Here is a 20156-nt window from a genome sequence, read left to right as displayed (position 1 = left end):
CTGTACCCTCAAAATGTAAGGAATGTTGGATCTCGCCACGATGTTCATCATAACCTCAAAAGTCATCAATCATACTGCATGATGGAAGAGATAGGGAAGGGTTGACCGGAACTTAGCTGTAGAGACTAAACATGGGTTCCACCACTTCAAACCTCCAATAAGCAAAGTGGTGGTATTTCACCGGTTGATGAGAGTCATCTACCACCTAGTACTGCCTGGTAACATAGAGGGGCGACGTTCCTCCACGTGGTGTGGGCGCCACACCTCGACCCCTGCTTAAGTTGGTTCACACCCGGGTGGTCACCCACCATGTACTTGTGCATGGAGGTTATACCCAGGATTACTAACAGTCCCACCATCGTGAAGGTGCAAGCAGAGGATTTGGCTGTCACAGACCGTTCGGACTTCGCTGAAATTGGGTCCACTTGACTTGAGTGTCACCCGAATATCAGTTTCATCAGCGTTTTAGACTCCTAGGTAGCAAGTACAGCTTGTCTGGCATATCTGAGAGAATGTCTGTGACAACCTCAAGGACCAGACATCAATGACAACCTCAAGGATTCGCTATCCTCGTGTACAACCAGCCCCGGTTTCAGCCTTTGCTACTTATAACCACATAGAGGCTGTAGCAATTTGCCTTGCAATGGGATTTTTATTAAGAGATTGCTCTATTTATTTGCAACCTGTGACCTCCCCCCCAAAAGACATTGATGATCTTGTAATGAGGTTGCTTCCACCTTTCTTACTACTTGGGGATTTTAATGGATATGACATTCTGTGGGATAATGCTGATATCAGTGGAAGGGATAAGTCATAGAGCATATGCTCACTGACAATGATCTCTCCCTTTTAAATGTGGGTAAAAAAGACCTTCCACCTACCCTTATGTATCTGTTCCCCTTTTCTTCTCCCTTCACTTACTTGGGAGGTGGAGGAGAATCTGTATAGAAGTGATCAACTCCCTGTGATAATCAGTTTACATAGTGGGAGACCTTGTCTTCGTTTTAGGCTATTCTGTTGTAAGATTGATCAGGCTGACTGGAATGCTTTCTGACACCATTACAGTCAGTTTGTTGGGAGCCTATCAATGATGTGGTGATGTAAATCACAGAATAGTCTCATCCATGCAGTTGCAATTCCAAAAGCATCTACCTATTTTCTGCCATTTCAAAAACCATGGTGGAATCAAGAATGCACAACAGCAAAAAAGGCACAAAACAAAATTATATCCAATGTCATAGCCAAAAGCAATTATGGATCCCATGTGCTTCTGTTGCACAGGCAACCATCTGTAAGGTGGCCTAGTACAAAATTCAGGAATTTATGAGAAAATAGGTCCTGGAATATATTGGATATACTATTGCAGACCCAACTGCAATATCTGATGCTCTTGGGTAAACATTTTTCAACATGTCATCTACATCCATCTTATTTACCAAAGTTTCTGGTCCTTAAATACAAAACAGAGAATCAGGCCCTTAATTTTGCATCAAATGGTATTTACTCATATAATGACCTATTTTGAAAACAGCTCTCGCCATTAGAAAGGTAAGTGCTGTTGGATCAGATAACATCCATTTTGGAATGATTAAACACCTTTCAATAAAATCTATGGACCACCTGCTCCTCCTATACAGTAGAATCTTCTTTGAAGAGCAGTTTCTGGACACCTAGCACAATACAACTATTCTTGCTTTTGCTAAGCCAGGAATTGGAATTTGGGGAGTACAGTGTGTACAGGAAGGATAGACAGATGAGGAGGCATGATGCTGTTAGTTAAGAAAGACATGAAACCTAAGGAAGTGCATCCGACTGATATGGGTGTACAGTGCAGTGTTTAGTCAGTTTGGTGTGACATAAGCACTGGGAAAACCAAGTTGAGAGTAGGAGTGTGTTATAGGCCTAATGGCCAACTGTACAGGGAAATATAGTGGGTCAGTAAATCATATTGTCTTATAATGGGGGATTTTAACTTCCCAGATATAGACTGGAACTTGTGGGTTGGTCACTCACACACAAGCAACACTTTTGTGGATTTATTGGATTGTTTTCTACAGAAGCATGTTCAAGAGACAACCAGAGGGAGTATTACTCTTGATCTGATTATCACAGCAGTGATTCTTCATGCATTGAGAATCTGCAGATAAAGGAACCACTAGGCAGTGATCATAGTGTTCTGATTTGGGATTTACTTAAAGATGTAACTACCATCAGGGGTAAGGGGAGGGTTTTTTGCTTTCATAAAGGTGATTATAGTGGTTTCAGAGAGTTTCTAAATTCTATATAGTGGGACAACTGATGATGTTACCAACAGCAAATTCTAAATGGGACATATTCAAGGAATTAATCTTGAAAGCTGCTAGGCTTTTCATACAAACCAAGAAATACTGTTCAAGATTTAGGCCTAAATGGATGTTAAATGACCAAATGAGACTCATGACAGAGAAGAAAAATATCAGAAGACATATGCCTACAGTAGATAAGGTAGTCTGTAATCAAGTTACAAAGAACATTAGGCAAGCAAAGGCAGATTACAAGAAATTTTTGGCAAACAATGCAAAGAAAAACAGTACAGACTTCTTCACTTAGGAAAACTCTAGAAGGAGATGAATCAGATTGGTCCACTTGACATCAACAGTTTGATTATTGATGAACCTGCTGAGGTAGATGACAAACTGAATGAGTATTTTGCATCTATATTCACACATGAGGAGGTCTGTAGGGAACTGGATGCCAGAAGCATATCAAACTCTGGCAGGGAACTAAATGGTTTTGTAATAACTGAGAGCAAAGTGGAGGAGAAATTGATGAAACTGAACATAAGAAAGACACCTGGGGTGGATGGGATCTATCGAGTTATACTAAAGGAAGTAAGCAAAGCCTTAGCCACAATTATGAAAGATTCCTTGGACTCAGGGGAGGTCCCATGAACTGGAGATGTGCAAATGTGTCCCCAATTCACAAAGGGGGATCAAAGGGTGACATGGGTAATTACAGACCTGTTAGTCTAACTTCTGTTCCAGGGAAAATAATGGAGTCACTGGCTAAGGAAGCGATGCAGGATCATCTGGACAAGACTGCAGTTATAGTTCAGACACAACATGGGTTTATTTCTCATGGTACGCAAATTTTTTTTGGCTGGTGCAGCATAAGCCTCAGGATTCCTTGCCCCATATGGCTAATAATAATAATAAATTAGATGAAGTCTTGTCTGACCAATTTGATTGGATACTATGATGTGATCACAAAGAAACTGGATGCAAAATATAATTTTGATATCATATATTTGGATCTTAGGAAAGTTTTTGATACTGTTGCACATGGAAGACTACAAATTGGAGCAGTATGGCATTAAGTGCAAGTTGCTACAATGGATAAAAGGATGGTTGAGTGGGAAAAGACAGAGTGGTTATCAATGGACACTGCTCTCCCTGGACTAATGTTATTAGTGGTGTCCCCCAGGGTTTGGTGTTGGGCCCACTGTTGTGTTCTGTATTTATCAATGATATTGATGAAGGTATATCAGGGTTAATGTCTAAGTTTACAGACAATATGAAGGTTGGCACTGTTGTTAATGACAGTAATGATAGTATGCTACTGCAAGATGATCTGGAAAAGTTGAGCAGATGGGCTGAGAGGTGACAGCTGAAGTTTAACATTGATAAATGTAAAGTACTGCATATGGGTAGCAGTAACCTCAGAGTAACGTATCAACTGGGGTATACACTCAAAGCAGTGGAAAATGAAAAGTATCTGGGAGTAATTGTGCAGCCAGATATGAAGTTTTCTGAGCAGTGTAAAAAGGCTGCAAGAGTAGCTCATGGTGTCTTGTCAATGATATACAGGAATTTTGCTAGCATGGATAATTGGGTGATTGTCCCCTTCTATAAGGCAATGGTCACCTTGAATACTGTATACAGTCTGGAGGTCTCATTTTAGGAATGATGTAGAGCTGCTGGAATGAGTACAGAGAAGGGCAATGAGATTGGTGAGTGGAACACAGGGTTGGTGTTACCAGGAAAGGCTTCAGTTCTGCATGTTGCAGCTTATGGAGACTAGGCACCTGCGAGGTGATCTAATTGAGGTGTATAAGGCCTTGAATGGATTGATTACTCACCTGAGGGGCATAAATTCAAATTGAGGAAAGACAATTGTAGAATAGATGTCTGGAAATTTGCCTTTAGCCAGTGGGTGGTTGATAGTTGGAACAAACTTCCATCTGTTCTAGTGGAGGTCAGCAACTTAAATAAGTTCAAGGAAGAACTAGATAAACATTTGGAGTGAATGGATGGGAGAAATGGGAAGGGTTTTTTTGGTTGGTACTATATAAGCTTGCTTTCTTGCATCACATGCCTCTCTACTAATGCTAAGAATCCTAACTTTCTGACAAATTATGCTTCTATTGTTCTGACTAGAATGATCAATGCTTGTCTTTTATTCTACTTAGAATCAAATGATTACTTCTTCTGAAGGAACAAGTCCACTTTGAACCAATTAATTAAAATGGAAACATCTATTCGAGATGCTTTCCTAAAAGGAAAGCACCTGGTGTATCTATCTTCCTTGATGCTGAAAATATGAATGTCACAACTTGGAGATTGTGCCAGTCCTTTTGCCAAGAGGAGGAAGTACTGCAAGGTTCTGTTTTAAGTTTTATGCCATTAAAGTTAACTCCATTACTGAACAACTTCTTCCAACTGTAAACAGTGTGCTCTATGTCGATGACTTTGGCATACTTTCACAGTTATGCAATATGAGGGTTATTGAGAGACAACTGCAACAAGCTATTGATTACCTTAACTCCAAGAAAGGCTTCAGTTCTGCAAATTGCAGTGTCTGGAGACTGCAGCTGTGAGATCTGATTGACATGTTTAAGGCCTGGAATGGTTTGAGTAAACTCAATGTTGATAGTATTATTTTTCTACTGAGACTACACATATGAGGGGAGATAAAGTAAAATTGAGGAAGCATGGTTTAAGGATAGATGTCTGGAAGTTTGCTTCCAACAAATCCTTGGAAGGGAAGGGTGGGTGAAGTGAGGTAAATAGTTTTTTTTCCTTTTTTGGCTGAGTGAAATGCTCTGTAAGATTGCTCTCTTGTATCATTTGCCAATACTAATAATAAAAGTAACTTGCTAATTCCACCCATAGACTTAATGTGGAGAGGATGACAGAAAAACCCCTTTTGGCCTAAAAAATTATGGGAAGACCATTTGGAACTGGCTGTAAATTACTGAGAAGAGTAACTTAACTGAATGATTAAGATTGAATCAGAATTCAAGTAAAAACCTTACTCTTCTACTTTTGGTGGCTTAATTTGGTTCCATACTATCCTACAGCAATTTGTGAGAGTTCCCACTTCTGATGGCTACTTCCAGTTCCATAGAAACCTATCATTATACTGTAGGGATGCCCTTGTCTGGTTTGGATTGAGGAGACCAGGTTCAAAATTATATGATAGGGACAATTTTCACTTCTGATCAACATACAGTGGCAGACAAAAAAAAAAACTGCATCACTTGTGAATTTTGCAAAAAATGTGTTTTGCACTGCATTGTGGGTTGCAGAAATGTTTGAAATGCATTTGTTAGATGGGATATATATCTCTGTGAACAAAATCCAATGAAAAGACCACCTGATATACCTAACTGCCATACATAACTGCCATGGCAATATGAGAAATCATGCAAATGGCAATCATGACAACCAAACATACATTTTATTGCATTTGCATGTACAAACTGAAATGTAATAGTATTATGTAGTATGTAAATCAGCAAAATAAGTCCTCAATATTTTGTTATTCCTCCTCAAGCTGCAATTACAGCCCTGCAACAATCTAGCGTAGAGTTAATCAACTTCTGGATATATGGTTGCCCAATTTCGTGATACCACACCCTTACAGTGCTCTCCTGCAGCTAAATCTTACTTGTTGGCTTCTTCTGAACAATTTTACATGACTTTATGTACCAGAAATTTTCAATAGGATTCAAATCTGGACTGTTGCCGGGCCAGTCCAACACGTAATAATGGGTTTCAGGCACTCCTCCAAGATAGCAGTGTAAGTTTCTGCATTCACCGTTCCGTAATAAACTTAATTAATTTGCCCCATCCCTTTGTTTGTTATGCATCGCCAGATCATCTGACCAGCAGAGAACTTTACAATTAGTGTTATGCAGTCAAGATGGTATTCCTCCGCTTTTCGTCTTCCGACCTATCACTTCCCATCCCAGCCAGGCAGGTTGAATTTCGATTCGTCAGAAAAGATCACGATGTCCCATCTTCTTCATTTATTGGGTCAACAAAGGCTTCTTCTTGGGCCAATAGGCATGCACAAGTAAGAGAGTACACGTGAACAGGCAAAGTTTTTACAGCTCCAGCTAATAGAGAAGTTTTTTTAAATTTTTGCTTTTTTATTGACTTCAATTGGCATATTAATTTATTTTCTAGAAGTGCTTTATATTCCAAGTAACGATACTTAGTTTAATTTGAACTTAGAGATTTTGTATGTTATTACTTAGTATCGGTAAGCGTATCTAATCCATGTATTGGACAAGTTTTGCAGCTCCCGTGAATGCAATTTTTTAATTATATTTTGCTGTTTTATTGACTTAATTGTTATATTAATTTATTTTCTATAAGTGGCTTATAGACCTAGTCAAGCTCCGTGGTTTATTTTAAATTTAGATAGCATGATTTTGAAAGTAATTAATACCTAGTGTCCATAGACTTCCCATTCGTAACTTACCACCATTGTTATACAATACAACGTATACCCCAACCTAGATAGCATAAGGTTTAATGTAAAACGAGATAGCGAGTAGAGCAGTATCAATTAATAAGTAAAATTTACTAACCTTGTTAAATTTCATTATCAATTAAATTGTATTTTTTTAACTAAATACATATAACGACCTAGTTTTTACAAACGTAACATAAATTAATACGTAATGCTTGCCTCATAAATTTATGAGGCAAGCATTCAGAAACAGACAGGGCATACAATATGACAAGGATCACTATGTGACTGACCTGATGTTTGCTGATGATAGTGCTATCCTTGCCAGTAACGACGCTGAAGCCACGGACATCCTCTACGACATTGCCCGCATTGCCCGGCCATATGGTTTGAAGATCAATGCTGGTAAGACAAAGGCCCTGACAACAGATGGGTCGCAAGCCACCATCTATCTCGAAGGCGTCCAGATCGAGCAAGTGCAGGACTTTAAATACCTTGGGTCGCTGGTCCAGGAGAAGAAAGTTGCATCCACCATGGAAATCCACAGCAGAATTGGACAGGCGGCCACTGCGTTTGCCTCGCTCAAATGGTGTCTGTGGAAGAGGACCAACATTTCCACAAAGACTAAAATCCGACTCTTCCGGACTTTGATCCTGCCCATTCTTCTTTACGGATCGGAAACATGGATTTGTCTCAAGTTAGATTTGAACAAACTTGAGGTATTCCAAATGCGATGCCTGCGGCAGATCTTGGGCATCTCTCTTCGCGACCGCATCACTAATGATAACATCCGCGCCCGATGCCAACAGCAACCAACCATTGCCGACCAAATCCAGAAGCGAAGGCTTAGATGGTTTGGCCACGTATGTAGAATGGGCACGAACAGAATACCATCCAGACTCCTTTGGAGACAACGACCCACCCAATGGAGCATCCGACAGACCACGCCTAGGAAAACGTGGGCCAAGCAAGTGGAAAATGACTTGAAGAGCCGACGTCTCGACCTTAACCAGGCCAGGACTGACGCCATTGATCGTTTTTTTTTTTTTTTTTTTTGATTTGGTAGTTATTGGCGCATCGGCTTCTGTGGCCATATTGCACCTCCCAAGGTTTTTGCAGTACTTTGATCCAAGCCCGAGGCGGGAATCGAACCCGCAACCTTTGGGTTGCCGTGCCGGGCAGGTACTTTACCCACTCGGCTAGCCCGGTCGGCCCATTGATCATACAGTATGGAAGAACATCACAGAGCAAGTCCGAAACCCTGCGGCACCTACAGCAGCATACTGGTTGCGTGGCCAACCGCCTCCCCCAGCTGCCAGCTAAGGACCAAAGAAGAAGAAGAAGAAGAATACGTATAACTTGACAGGAGATAAGAAAGTCATATAATGTAACTTGGAGATAATATTCGATACTGAAATACATACTGAAATACAATATATATATAGTGTCATAACTGAATTTTCGGATATAGGTTTAGGGTTATATTTTGTGTTGGAATTTTATTTTAAATTGAATAGAAATCATGACTCAGAGAAGCAAGGCAAAAGGCTCAAACTAATGGGAGTGTTGTGGCTCAGGAGAGAACTGAGGGGGGGGGGGGTTGTCCTCTGAATCCCTTTTGAAATGCACTGCTTGTTTGATCTTTGTGGAGCAATCAGAAATGGGACTTGATATTGCCAAGGGGAATGTCTTTGTGTGTGTGCGTGCGCGCGCGGGTGTGTGTGTGTGATGTAAGGAAATCGGTTGGGAACTCAGCATTGTTATGGACCAATATGAGAGCTTGAAGGACAGGGTGGATGCAATCGAAGGATTTAAATTGAGGGGTCCCACATCAATGCCAGCATCTGCACCTGAACATCACGCAACACAGCAGCAACCCCCAAGGCAGAATGCGCTGTTCCCAAAGGAACTAGTTGTTATCGGTGACTCTATTGTCAGGAAAACAGAGAACATATTGTACAAAAAGGATAGGTGGAACAGGACCAGGGTATGTCTGCCAGGGGCAGAGGTTGATGACATTGTAGAGCAGATATCATCTTTTAAGGGCAAAAAAGGTGATATTGTTGTACACATTGGCACTACTGATATTAAGAGTAGGGGACCAGTGGAATTACTTAACAAGTACAGGTCAGTGTTGAAAAAAAACCACGAGTTAGGGTTGAATTTAAAAGTGTCCGCAATTCTGCCCACACACGAAAGGAGGGGGGTATATGATGACAGTCTTGTTGATCAATTTGGCCCTGGAGAGATTGTGTAAGGCTCAAGGGGTAGAATTTTTCTCAGCCTGCACTGCACTGTGCTTGTTAACAGGAGAGACTACTTCTACAGGGATGCAATACACTTAAATAAAAAGCATGCAAGAATATTTGCTGATGCTATCAAAGCAGAGTTAGCTGGATCAGAAAACTTCTAGCTTGTGGGGGGGGATACACGGACTAATAGATTAACAGTAGCCACTGGTAGAGGTGAAAGTGATTCTTGCACTGCTTCTATTGAAATGAGCAGCAGCCTGGAAAACAAGGTGCAGGTGATTCCAGAGACTGCTAGGAGTCATTGCGGAACAAGTAAATAGATGGGCTGTGTTAGGGTAGCTATGAATAGGAACACGTGAATGTATACTTGTGCTTACACCAATCCTAGGAATTTGGTAAATAAATTTTATGAATTTGAGGTGGTGGTCAAAACTTCAAAGGCAGATATCGTTGGGATAATAGAGACATGGTGTCACACAGATATAAAGAATGCAAAACTGGAATTTGGGGAGTACAACATGTACCGAAAGGTTAGACAAGACAGGAAGGGAGAAGGAGTTATGCTGTTAGTTAAGAAACACATAAATCCAAGGATGTACAGCCAGTAGACATGGCTGGACAGTGCAGTGTAGAGTCAGTTTGATATGACATAAGCACAGAGAAATCAAAGTTGAGAGTAGGAGTGTGTTATAGGCCTAATGACTCTGATGAGTATAATAAACAACTGTACAGAGAAATAGAGTGTGCCAGTAAATCAGAGTGTCTTATAATGGGGGATTTTAATTTTCCAGATATTGACTGGAATTTGTGGGTTGGTCACTCAAACACTTGCAAGGCTTTTGTGAATTTATTGGATGATTGTTTTCTACAGCAGCATGTTCGGGAGGCAATTAGAGAGTAATACTCTTGATCTGATTATCAGTAGTGTTTCTTCACGTATTAAGAATCTGCAGATAAAGGAACCCCTAGGTGTCAGTGATCACAGTGTGCTGAAGTGGGATTTACTCAAAGAGGTAACTACCATTAGAGATAAAGGGAAGAGTTTTTGCTTACGTAAAGGTGACTACAGTGGTCTGAGATGGTATTTAAATTCTATACAGTGGGACCAACTCATGATGTTACCATCAGTAAATTCAAAATGGGAAGCATTCAAAGAATTCATCTTGGAAGCTACTAGGCTTTTCATACCAACTTAGAAATACTGTTCAAGATTTAGGATGTCTAAATGAATGTCAGATGAACTAATTAGACATGTGGCAAAGAAGAAAAATGCATGGGATACATATAAATTAACAGGGGACACGGATTCCTGTGATAGATGTAAGCTGGTCTGTAACCAAGTCACAAAGGAGGTTAGGCAGGCAAAGACAGTTTACCAGAAATTTTTGACAAAGAAAGCAAAGAAAAACAGCAAAGAGTTCTTTACTTATGTAAACTCTAGAAGGAAAGCGATGAATCTGATTGTTCCACTAGATATTGATGATTCAATTGTTGATGATCCTGCTCAGGTAGATAACAAACTAAATGAATATTTTGCATCGACATTCACACATGAGGAGTTATTCAGGAAGGGGATTGCCAGAGGTGTGTTCAACTCTGGCAGTAAGCTAGATAATCTTGAGAGTAAAGCGGAGGAGAAATTGTTGAAGATAAACACAAGAAAGGCATCAGGGGTGGATGGAATCTATCCAGTTATATTAAAGGAGGTGGCAAAGGAAGTAAGCAAACCCTTACTCATAATTATGAGAGCTTCCCTGGACTCAGGGGAGGTACTCATGGACTGGAGAAGTGCAAATGTGACCACAATCCACAAAGGATCAAATGGAGACAGTCAGTTACAGACCTTTAGTTTAACTTCTGTTCCTGGGAAATTAATGGAGACACTGGTTAAAGAAGCACTGCAGGATCACCTAGACAAGACTTCAGTTATAGCTCGAACCCAGCATGGTTTTGTTAAGGGGAAGTCCTGTCTGACCAATTTGATTGGATATTATGATGTGGTCATAAAGGAACTGGATGCAGGGAATAACTTTGATATCATATATTTGGATCTTAGAAAGGCTTTTGATACTGCTGCACAAATTGGAGTAATGCGGCATTAGAGGCAAATTGCTGCTAAAGGGATGGTTGAGTGGGAGAAGACAGAGAGTGGTAATCAATGGACAATGCTCTTCGTGGACTAATGTTATTAGTTGAGTCCCTCAACGTTCAGTGTTGTTTTCTGTATTTATAAATGATATTGATGATGGTATATCAAGCTTAATGTCCAAGTTTGTAGATGATATGAAGGTTGGCAGGGTTGTTATTGACACTAATGACAGTACTCTGCTGCAACAGGATCCAGAAAAGTTGAGCAGATGGGCTGAGAGGTAGCAAATGAAGTTTAACATTGACAAATGTAAAGTACTACATATGGGAAGCATTAACCCCAGAGTAACGTATCAACTGTGTGGTACTGCACTGACAGTGGTAGAGAATGAAAAGGACCTGGGGGTAATTGTGCTGTCAGATATGAAGTTTTTTGAGCAGTGCAGACGGTCTGCAAGAGTAGCTCATGGTGTCTTGTCAATGATATACAGGAATTTTTCTAGCAGGGATAAGGAGGTGATTATTCCCTTGTATAAGGCAATGGTCAAGCCACACCTTGAGTACTGTATACAGGTCTGGAGGCCTCATTTCAAGAAGGATGTAGAGCTGCTGGAACAAGTACAGAGAAGGGCAACGAGATTAGTGAATGGAACAAAAGATTGCTCTTACAAAGGAAGGCTTAAGTTTTGCAAATTACAGTGTCTGGAGACTAGGCGCTGGTGAGGTGATCTGATAGAGGTGTATAAAGCTTTGAATGGTTTGAGCATGCTCAATGCCGATGGGTTTCTTCCTCTTGCTCAGAATAATCACCTGAGAGGGCATAAATTCAAATTCAGGAAAGACAGATGTAGGATAGATGTGCGGAAATTTGCCTTTAGCTAGCGGGTAGTTGGTTGGTGGAACAGACTTCTATCCCTTGTTGTGGAAGGGATAGAAGTCTTTAGTTCCTGGATAGCCTTAATAAATTTAAGGCTCAGCTGGACAGGTATTTCGAATGAACGGAGGGGTGAAATGTAAGTGGTGTTTTTTTTTTTTTTTTTTTTTTTGCTGATGCTGCATAAGCTTGCTTTCTTGCATAATATGCCTCTACTAATTAATGCTAAAAATGGCAGAAGAAACTTCTTCAGAACTTGATCGATGAGAAATTAACGACATTCTCGCTGAAATTGATTATAATTTTTTATGTACTTTATCTATTTGGGACACAATTTTAACTCGAGTAGATAAAATCAGTAAAGCTTCCCTATTGTTGAAAGGGCTGGTGTTATATGTAAAAGAAATGAGAGAAGGTGAATTTAACCACATTTTTGAAGAATGTGCTGATATTGCTAAACGCATAAATATAACAACAGAATTAAAAAACAAAGAAAAAGATGAGCAAAAATGTTACAACTTTACGAAGCCCACAGTGAGAGAATTGATTTCTCCGTTAAAAAAGCCATGTTGAATAAATGAGGCTTCAGGTACATTCATATATCAACTAACTTGGAGGCACAAAAAATTTAACAATATAGCCACAGGCTTCCATTTTCTCTCTGGCGCAATAATTGAATCTATGACTGTCATTGAATTACAAAAAGCAGCTGCCGATCTCACATTAGAGTACAATGAAAATTTAAATGATGTCAAATTTCGTTGGAAATAGCAAGTTTTAAAATGCATGCTACAGCTATTTTGCCAAACATAGGTTCAGCCACTACCTTGGATTTGTTGAAAATTATTCATGAATATGAACTGTTAGAATCGTTTCCCAACCTGGAAGTGGCATTAAGAATATTCTTAACTATTCCAGTGACAATTCCATCATTCCAAAGAGGTTTCAGCAAGCTGAAATTGATTAAAAACTATTTACTATCACCATTAAGCCAAGAAAAATTATCTGATATGGCCATTTTATCAATTGAGAGGACAATGTGTAATCGAATAAATTTCAACAAAATTATTGATGACTTTTCATCACTCAAAGCTCACAAAATAAAATTGTAATTCCATATAAAAGGCATGTTTCTGTCTGAAATATATTATTGTTAATTCATTAAAGAAATATTGTTTATTTAAAATAAAATTAAAGTTATTCTAATTTGTGGTATTTTTTACGAAACATTTGTTTCAAGTATTAACTGTATTATAATATTATTTTTGAAATGAGTGATGTGTAAATAAATCTTATATATTTATAATAAATACTGCTTGTGAGAATAAAAATCACTTTAAACAGTTTTTATTTTTTGTCATCCTTTTATTGTTATTAAAACGTGTACCAGAAATGTATTTCAAATAAGTCATTTTTTAAAAAATATTTTAGAGGGTGCAATTTTTCATTCTTGCCTCAGGTGCTAGACTGGTTCGGCACGACCCTGGTTGTTGTTGAGATACTGGCACCTGCACATCTTGTCCCCACAGTCATCTTATGTTCAATGTCAGAAAGATCTCAATGCCAACCCATTGTTCTTCGCAGTCACATTTGCAAACTATAATTTCATATCAGCCTGTTCTCAGGGACTCATATCTCTGGTGAGTATGGGCTTGACAAACCCAGAATCCTGAGCTGGATATCATCATTCTTCTCTTTCTTGATGATTCCTTTCTACTTCTCTCTCTCTCTCTCTCTCTCTCTCTCTCAAGGTAACTTGGGAATTTTTTTTTGGCAGGCACAGCATAAGCCTCAGGCTTCCTTGCACCATATGGCTAATAATAATAAATCATTTATTCTTTTCTTGTAACTTATATATAAATATTACTATTTTCTTACTAGGAAGAAAAAAAATTTATCTATTGATTTTTATGTTAATATATATTTAATTATTACTTAAATAATTTTAAAATGTTTTCAGTTTTTTTTAAAGCAAAGTAATATGTGAACTAATTAAATGATCATAAATTTTTATGTCTGGTAGGCTGATTTTGGAAAGAATGGCAATTCAAATCCTGACCCATGTCCAGTATGCCAGAAAAAATTAGGTGCTCAAGTAAGGGTTTTTGTTTCTTAAGTGATTTCAGTTATTAGACTTTAGTAAGTTAGGATGACTTAGTTAATGTGTTTACTTTATGAAGAATTTTTATGGATGTACACAAGATTTTTTTTTGTCCAAACTTTTATAATAATTATAAATGTATTAAAATTATATATTAAAATTATATAATTAATATTAATTCCTTATCAATTACTTTCAATGTTTAGGAAATTTCAATGTAAAGTAACATGACAGTGCTAGTATTATATGAAAATGAAAGCCATTACCAGTGTTTAATTAGTAATACTAATAGAGACATGTGATGCAAGAAAGCAAAAATAAAAAAAAAAATCAAATAACAAAAATAAATAAATAAATAAAAAATTCACACAACCATTCCCTCTAAAAGTTTGCCCAGTTCCTCCTTGAATTTATTTAAGTTATCAACTTCCACTTTCCCTTAAAAAACCCATGCTGTGTCTGAATTATTGCTGCAGTCTTGTCTAGATGATCCTACAATGCATCTTTAACCAGTGACTCCATTATTTTACCCAGAGCAGAAGTTAAACTAATGAGTCTGTAATTACTCGTATCACCCTTCGATCCCCCTTTGTGTATTGGGGATACATTTGCACATTTCCAATCTGCAGGGACTTCCCCTGAGTCCAAGAATGCTCTCATAATTATGGCTAAGGGTTTGCTTAGTTCCTTTGCCGCCTCCTTTAATATAACTGGAAAGATCCCATCCACCCCAGGTGCCTTTCTTAAGTTTAACTTCAACAATTTCTCCTCCACTTTGGTCTCAGTTATTACAAAATCACTTAGCTCCCTGTTAGAGTTTGATAAACTTCTGGCATTTCCCTTCCTTAATAACTCCTCGTGTGAATGTAGATGCAAAATACTCATTTAATTCGCAGGATCATCAACAGTTGAACCATCAATATCAAGTGGACCAATCTGATTCATCCCCTTCCTTTTAGAGTTTATATAAGTAAAGAAATCTTTGCTGTTTTTTTTTTATCATCCTTTGCCAAAGATTTTTTGTAATCTGCCTTTGCTTGCCTAATCTCCTTTGTGACTTGATTACAGACTAGCTTATATCTGCCATAGGCTTCTGTGTCACCTGAAATTTTATATACATCCCATGCATTTTTCTTCTCTATCACGAGTCTCATTATGCTGCAATATCATAGAAAGTTGTGAGTTTATAAGCTTCATGAGTATGAATGTGAGCCAGACAAATTGAATAATTTGGAGCTTATAGGCTGTCTTCTGTGGTAAATGATGCGAGGGAGCAAGCTTATACAGTGTCAGCAAAAAAATAAATAAATAAAATATTTGCACATCACCTCTCCATCCCCTGTGATAAATTGGCCAGTTCTCCCTTAAATTTGTTCAAACTAACTGAAACTTTAGCTAACTCAATCCATTCAAAACTTTAAACATCTCAGTCAGATCTCCTCTCAGTTGCCTAGTTTCCAAATGGTACAATTCACGTGTCTTTTTTATAAAGAGTACCTTTTGTTCCTCCTTAATCTCATTATTATTCTCTGCACCCAATGCAACAAATCCATATTATTCCTAAAATGAGTTTTCCAGGCCTATATAGCACTCAAGATGTAGCCTAACCATTGCAGTATATAGGCAAACCCGTATAACACAGTACTACAACATGGTTTTGCTCTAACTTGATTGATAAATTGTGGCAATCCTCGCACAAGGTACTTATATAACACTGTTTGAAAATCTCGCATAACATGGTATTTTTGAGCTTCTGTGCTGGGAAAACCCTGCTATCATGTTAGATGTAATTTTCAACAGTTCCATTCCTTTTTGTGAATCCCCACTGTTGACTTGCTAGTCGTTAATGCCTTCATGATATTTTTCTAAAGTACATTTCTGGAGATCGCTACCATAAAAACAATATGCAGTTATCAGTTTATTGGGCTTTGTGGTTAGTGCAATCAATTATAAAAGGGTAGTAAATTCGATCTTATTGCATATACGATAGTACCGATTGCTGGAATTCTGTGGGTTTTCATGTTATTATAGTGAAATGTGTTTCCCCCTTCCATGAAATATTCAATCATATAAAAAACAAATAAATTTTCAGAAACTCATTACTCCATATCTCACTTGTGCATGCCATGTTCTTTGTTATTAATTGCTTTATCATCTAATGCCACGTTGCTCCAATTTGACATCTTTTATGTGGAACAGGGTCAAACCTTTTCTGAAATCTAAATGCACTACACACCGCATTGTAATCTCAGATAATTTTATCATTCTTATAATGTTATCACAGTTATGAAGTTCTCAACAGACATGTAAGAATACATTGAACAAATGACATTTAACTTATAGCATGAACAATTGCAAATAATTTTTAATGCATTTTTCTTGTAAATTTTAGCTCTATACTTAAAACAGCCAAAGCAGTCAATTTGACTATTTGAAAATTTTAAATGAAATAAGCTAGTTTTTGCATTTGTTTACCTTGTGACAAATATTTGTGATTCGAATCACCCTATGGTTTGTGCAAGTACATGCCCAGATGCATGCCACTTCAGATCTGAGCATGTGTAGCTGTCATTACAATAGATACTGATGAGCTAAAACATTATGACCACCTACCTAATATGATGTTGGTCCTCCACATGCAGCCAAAACAGCTCATACCCAGCGAGGCATGGATGCTACAAGATTTCTAAATGTGTCTTGTGGTATCTGGTACCAACACGTAACCAGCAGATCCTTTAACTCCTGTTCCGTAGTTGAGACACAAACCACAGATCCTTGATGGGATTGATGTCTGGGGAATTTGAAGGCCAGGGCAATACTTGGAAGTCTTCCTCGTGTTCCGCAAACCAGTCTCGAACAATCCGGGCAGTGTGGCATGGTGTATTATCCTGCTGAAAGACGGCACCTCCAGAAAGGAAGATCATTGCCACGAAAGGGTGTACATGGTCAGCAATGATGTTTAGATAAGTGGTAGACGTCAGAGTGACCAGCACATGGATGACTTGATCCAGGGTATCCCAGCGGAACATCGCCCAAAGCATGACACTGCTGCCACCGGCTTGTTTTCATCCCACGGTGCATCCAGGCTGCATCATTTCCCCAGGTAAATGACGCACACATACCCGACCATCCACGTGGTGCAACAGGAAACATGATTCACTGGACCAGACGACCTTCTATCAATCACTCAAGGTCCAGTTTCAATGCTCGCATGCCCATTGTAGACCCTGTCGTCGGTGAACCGTGGTTAGCATGGGCACTCTGAGTGGCCTGCGGCTACGCAGCCCCATTTTCAGCAGGGTTCAATATACTGTGTGTTGTGACACATTACTCCCATCACCAGCATTCCAATTATCGGCAAGTTGCACCACAGTCGCCCTTCTGTTGCCACGTACCATCCGGGATAGCCTTCGCTCACCTCGAGCCATGGTCGTTCAACACCTCGTCGACGGTTTGTGGGTTTCCCCTCCTTGATCCACTTTCGGTAGGTACTAACTGTGGCTGACCACGAGCACCCTACCAGCTGTGCCATTTCGGATATGCTCTGACCCAGTCATGTGGTCATTACATTTTGGCCTTTGTCAAACTCACTTAAGTCTGCTGCCTTTCCCATCTGAAGTAAAAGAGTAACACTGATTAATGGAGCTCAGTATCATGTGTTTTTTATACTGTCCCGACCCATGCACGCATGTAGTTCACCTGCAGTTGCTTCGATTTGCATAAAGACTCAGTGGTCATAATGTTTTGGCTCATCGGTGTATTGCTGCACGTTGCCATTTTAGCTTAGTTTGGATGAAACTTTACACGTGGAAAGGTATTTCAACAATTTTTACAGTGTCAGTTCCATTGTGTTACTAAAATATGATGATCTTGTAGTCTTTCCCAAAAGCAGCTTCAGAAATATCTAGAATTAGAAAAGCTATCTGAAAATGAGTCTGGAGAGGAGGGCAGAGACGACTTTAGAGAAGAAGGTAGTGAATGCCTAATGAAAGAGGCAAGGAATCTAGACGTAGTGAAAATAATACTTCTCATCCTTGTACATCAAGTGATTCTGTAGATGATAATACACAGCATCATAATCATAAAAACTGTGTGTGTTTGTATTTATGTATTTAAACAGTGGGCAGCAAACATACTTCAAAATCTGGGAACGAATGGGAAGTTATAAAATCTGGTGGTCCTTCAGCCGGATGTGCACTACAAAGAAATATCTGGTGATAACCCTGGACAAACTCCTTATGCAAGACGTAATGTGTGTTTCAATTCTGTGGTAAGTGTATTCTGTTGACACTTCAGTGATAAAACACAAAGAACTGCACTGAAATTGAAGCACAAAGACAAATGAAGAATAATAAATGGTCTACATCCATTTAAGAACTTGATGCTTTTATTGCAGTACTTTTAGCTCGCAGAGCATATGGTGCCTAGAAATTTAGAACCGGATGGTTTGTAGTGAGATGTATGTAGGCCTCAATTTTTTTAATGGTACATGTCACATAATAACTTTCATGAAATTAAGCGATTCAGAAGATTTGACATATGTTCTTCAAGGAAGGAAAATCTAGGAAATGATAAGTAGTACAGTGGCTTTATCTTCAGAAATATGGTGCAATTTTTTTTCCAATTGTAAAGCTTGCTGTATACCTGAAGCAAACATTACAGTAGATGAGCAGCTATTTCCAACTAAAGCTAGATGCCAATTCACCCAGTATATGGCCAAAAAAACCATACAGATTTGGTATAAAATTTTGGTTGGCAGCTGACACAACTTCTAAATATCTATTGAATGGCATTCCTTATATGGGGAAAGACTGTGTGCCTAGCTAATCAAGCACTTTCTGAATTGGCCCAAAACTAATGGAACCAAATTTGAATTGAGGCAGAAATACAACCACTGATAACTTCTTTACCAGTTTTGAACTGGCAAAGAAATTAGTCCAAAAAAAAAAAATACTAACATAGCAGGAACTGTGAATCGTGACTATAAAGAAGTTCCACTGTCCATAAAAAAAGAAAGGTAGATTATATCCACTTCAATTTTCAAACTTGATGATTGCACTCTGACAAATTATCAGGCCAAAGCAAAAAGAAATGTCATAATCTTCATACAAGTGTTGCAGTAAGTAATGGTACAAAGAAGAAGCCTGACACAGTATCGTGTTACAACGAAACAAAGTATGGTGTTGATGATTTAGGCCAAATGGCTAAAAAATATTTAACAACACCAGATTCACATAGATGGCTGGTTCACATATTTTATAATATATTAGATCTTGCCGTAATCAATGCTTGGATTATATGTAAAGTAGTGACAAGGAAAGTTACAAAGAGAAGAGAAGAGATTTTATGTTGAACTCAGATTAACAGAAAATAGCTGCCATGTCAAACCTCACAAAAGTCATCAATGCCAAATTAGGCAATGCAAGGCAAACAAAACTACAGAAATGTGCACTTTGTGTGGAAAGTGTACAGGAACAGCTTCAAAAAATGCCATTTTCATCAATGCTTATAATCAAATGTTGAAAACAACTTAAAAGTCTATTTATTAAAAGCTGTCAAAATAACTGGAAATGGCTGTTTCAGGTATTTTTTCCTAGCTGGCAGTTCTAAGTGTTAATATAAGTGGATAGATTTCACCCACTCCAGATGCCTTATTTACATTTAGCTTTGACAATTTCTCTTCCTCCCTTTTCTCTCATTTATCAAAAAAGTCATTTAGCTCCCTTTTAAAATCCGATACACTTCTGACATCTGCCATCTTTAAATGTGAATATAGAATGTAAAATATCTATTCAATTTGTCCAAAATCTGAACAGCATCATCAACTTAACCATTCATGTCTAGTTGGCCAATGTGGTTCATCCCATTCCTTCTAGTGTTCACATAAGTAAGAAAGTCTTTTCTGCTTTACTTTTTATCCTTTTTCAGAGACTTCTCATAATATGACATAGATTGCATAATCACTTTTGTGACTTGAACGCAGACTAGTTTATATTATTTCAGGCTTCTATATGACCTGATAATTTATATGCATCTATGTATTTTCCTTTTCTTCCACAAGTGTCATCAGCTTATCTGACATCCATTTACATTAAAGCCCTAA

General features: G+C 38.5%; 1 protein-coding gene across 1 annotated transcript in view; it reads left to right on the top strand.

The window, feature by feature from the left end:
- LOC150081954 (E3 ubiquitin-protein ligase SHPRH) overlaps positions 1–20156 on the top strand; it is a 504999-nt gene that overhangs the window by 437425 nt on the left and 47418 nt on the right. The window contains exon 18 of the mRNA XM_090380382.1: positions 13976–14047. Coding sequence (XP_090236508.1) covers positions 13976–14047 — 72 coding nt within the window. The remainder of the gene's footprint in view (positions 1–13975; positions 14048–20156) is intronic.

Source organism: Mastigoproctus giganteus, chromosome 8, assembly GCF_048544385.1.
Source record: "Mastigoproctus giganteus isolate SK-2022 chromosome 8, ASM4854438v1, whole genome shotgun sequence".
Taxonomy (NCBI): Eukaryota; Metazoa; Arthropoda; class Arachnida; order Uropygi; family Thelyphonidae; genus Mastigoproctus; species Mastigoproctus giganteus.
Note: the sequence above shows the minus strand (reverse complement) of the source record. Positions and strands in the feature narration are given on the sequence as shown.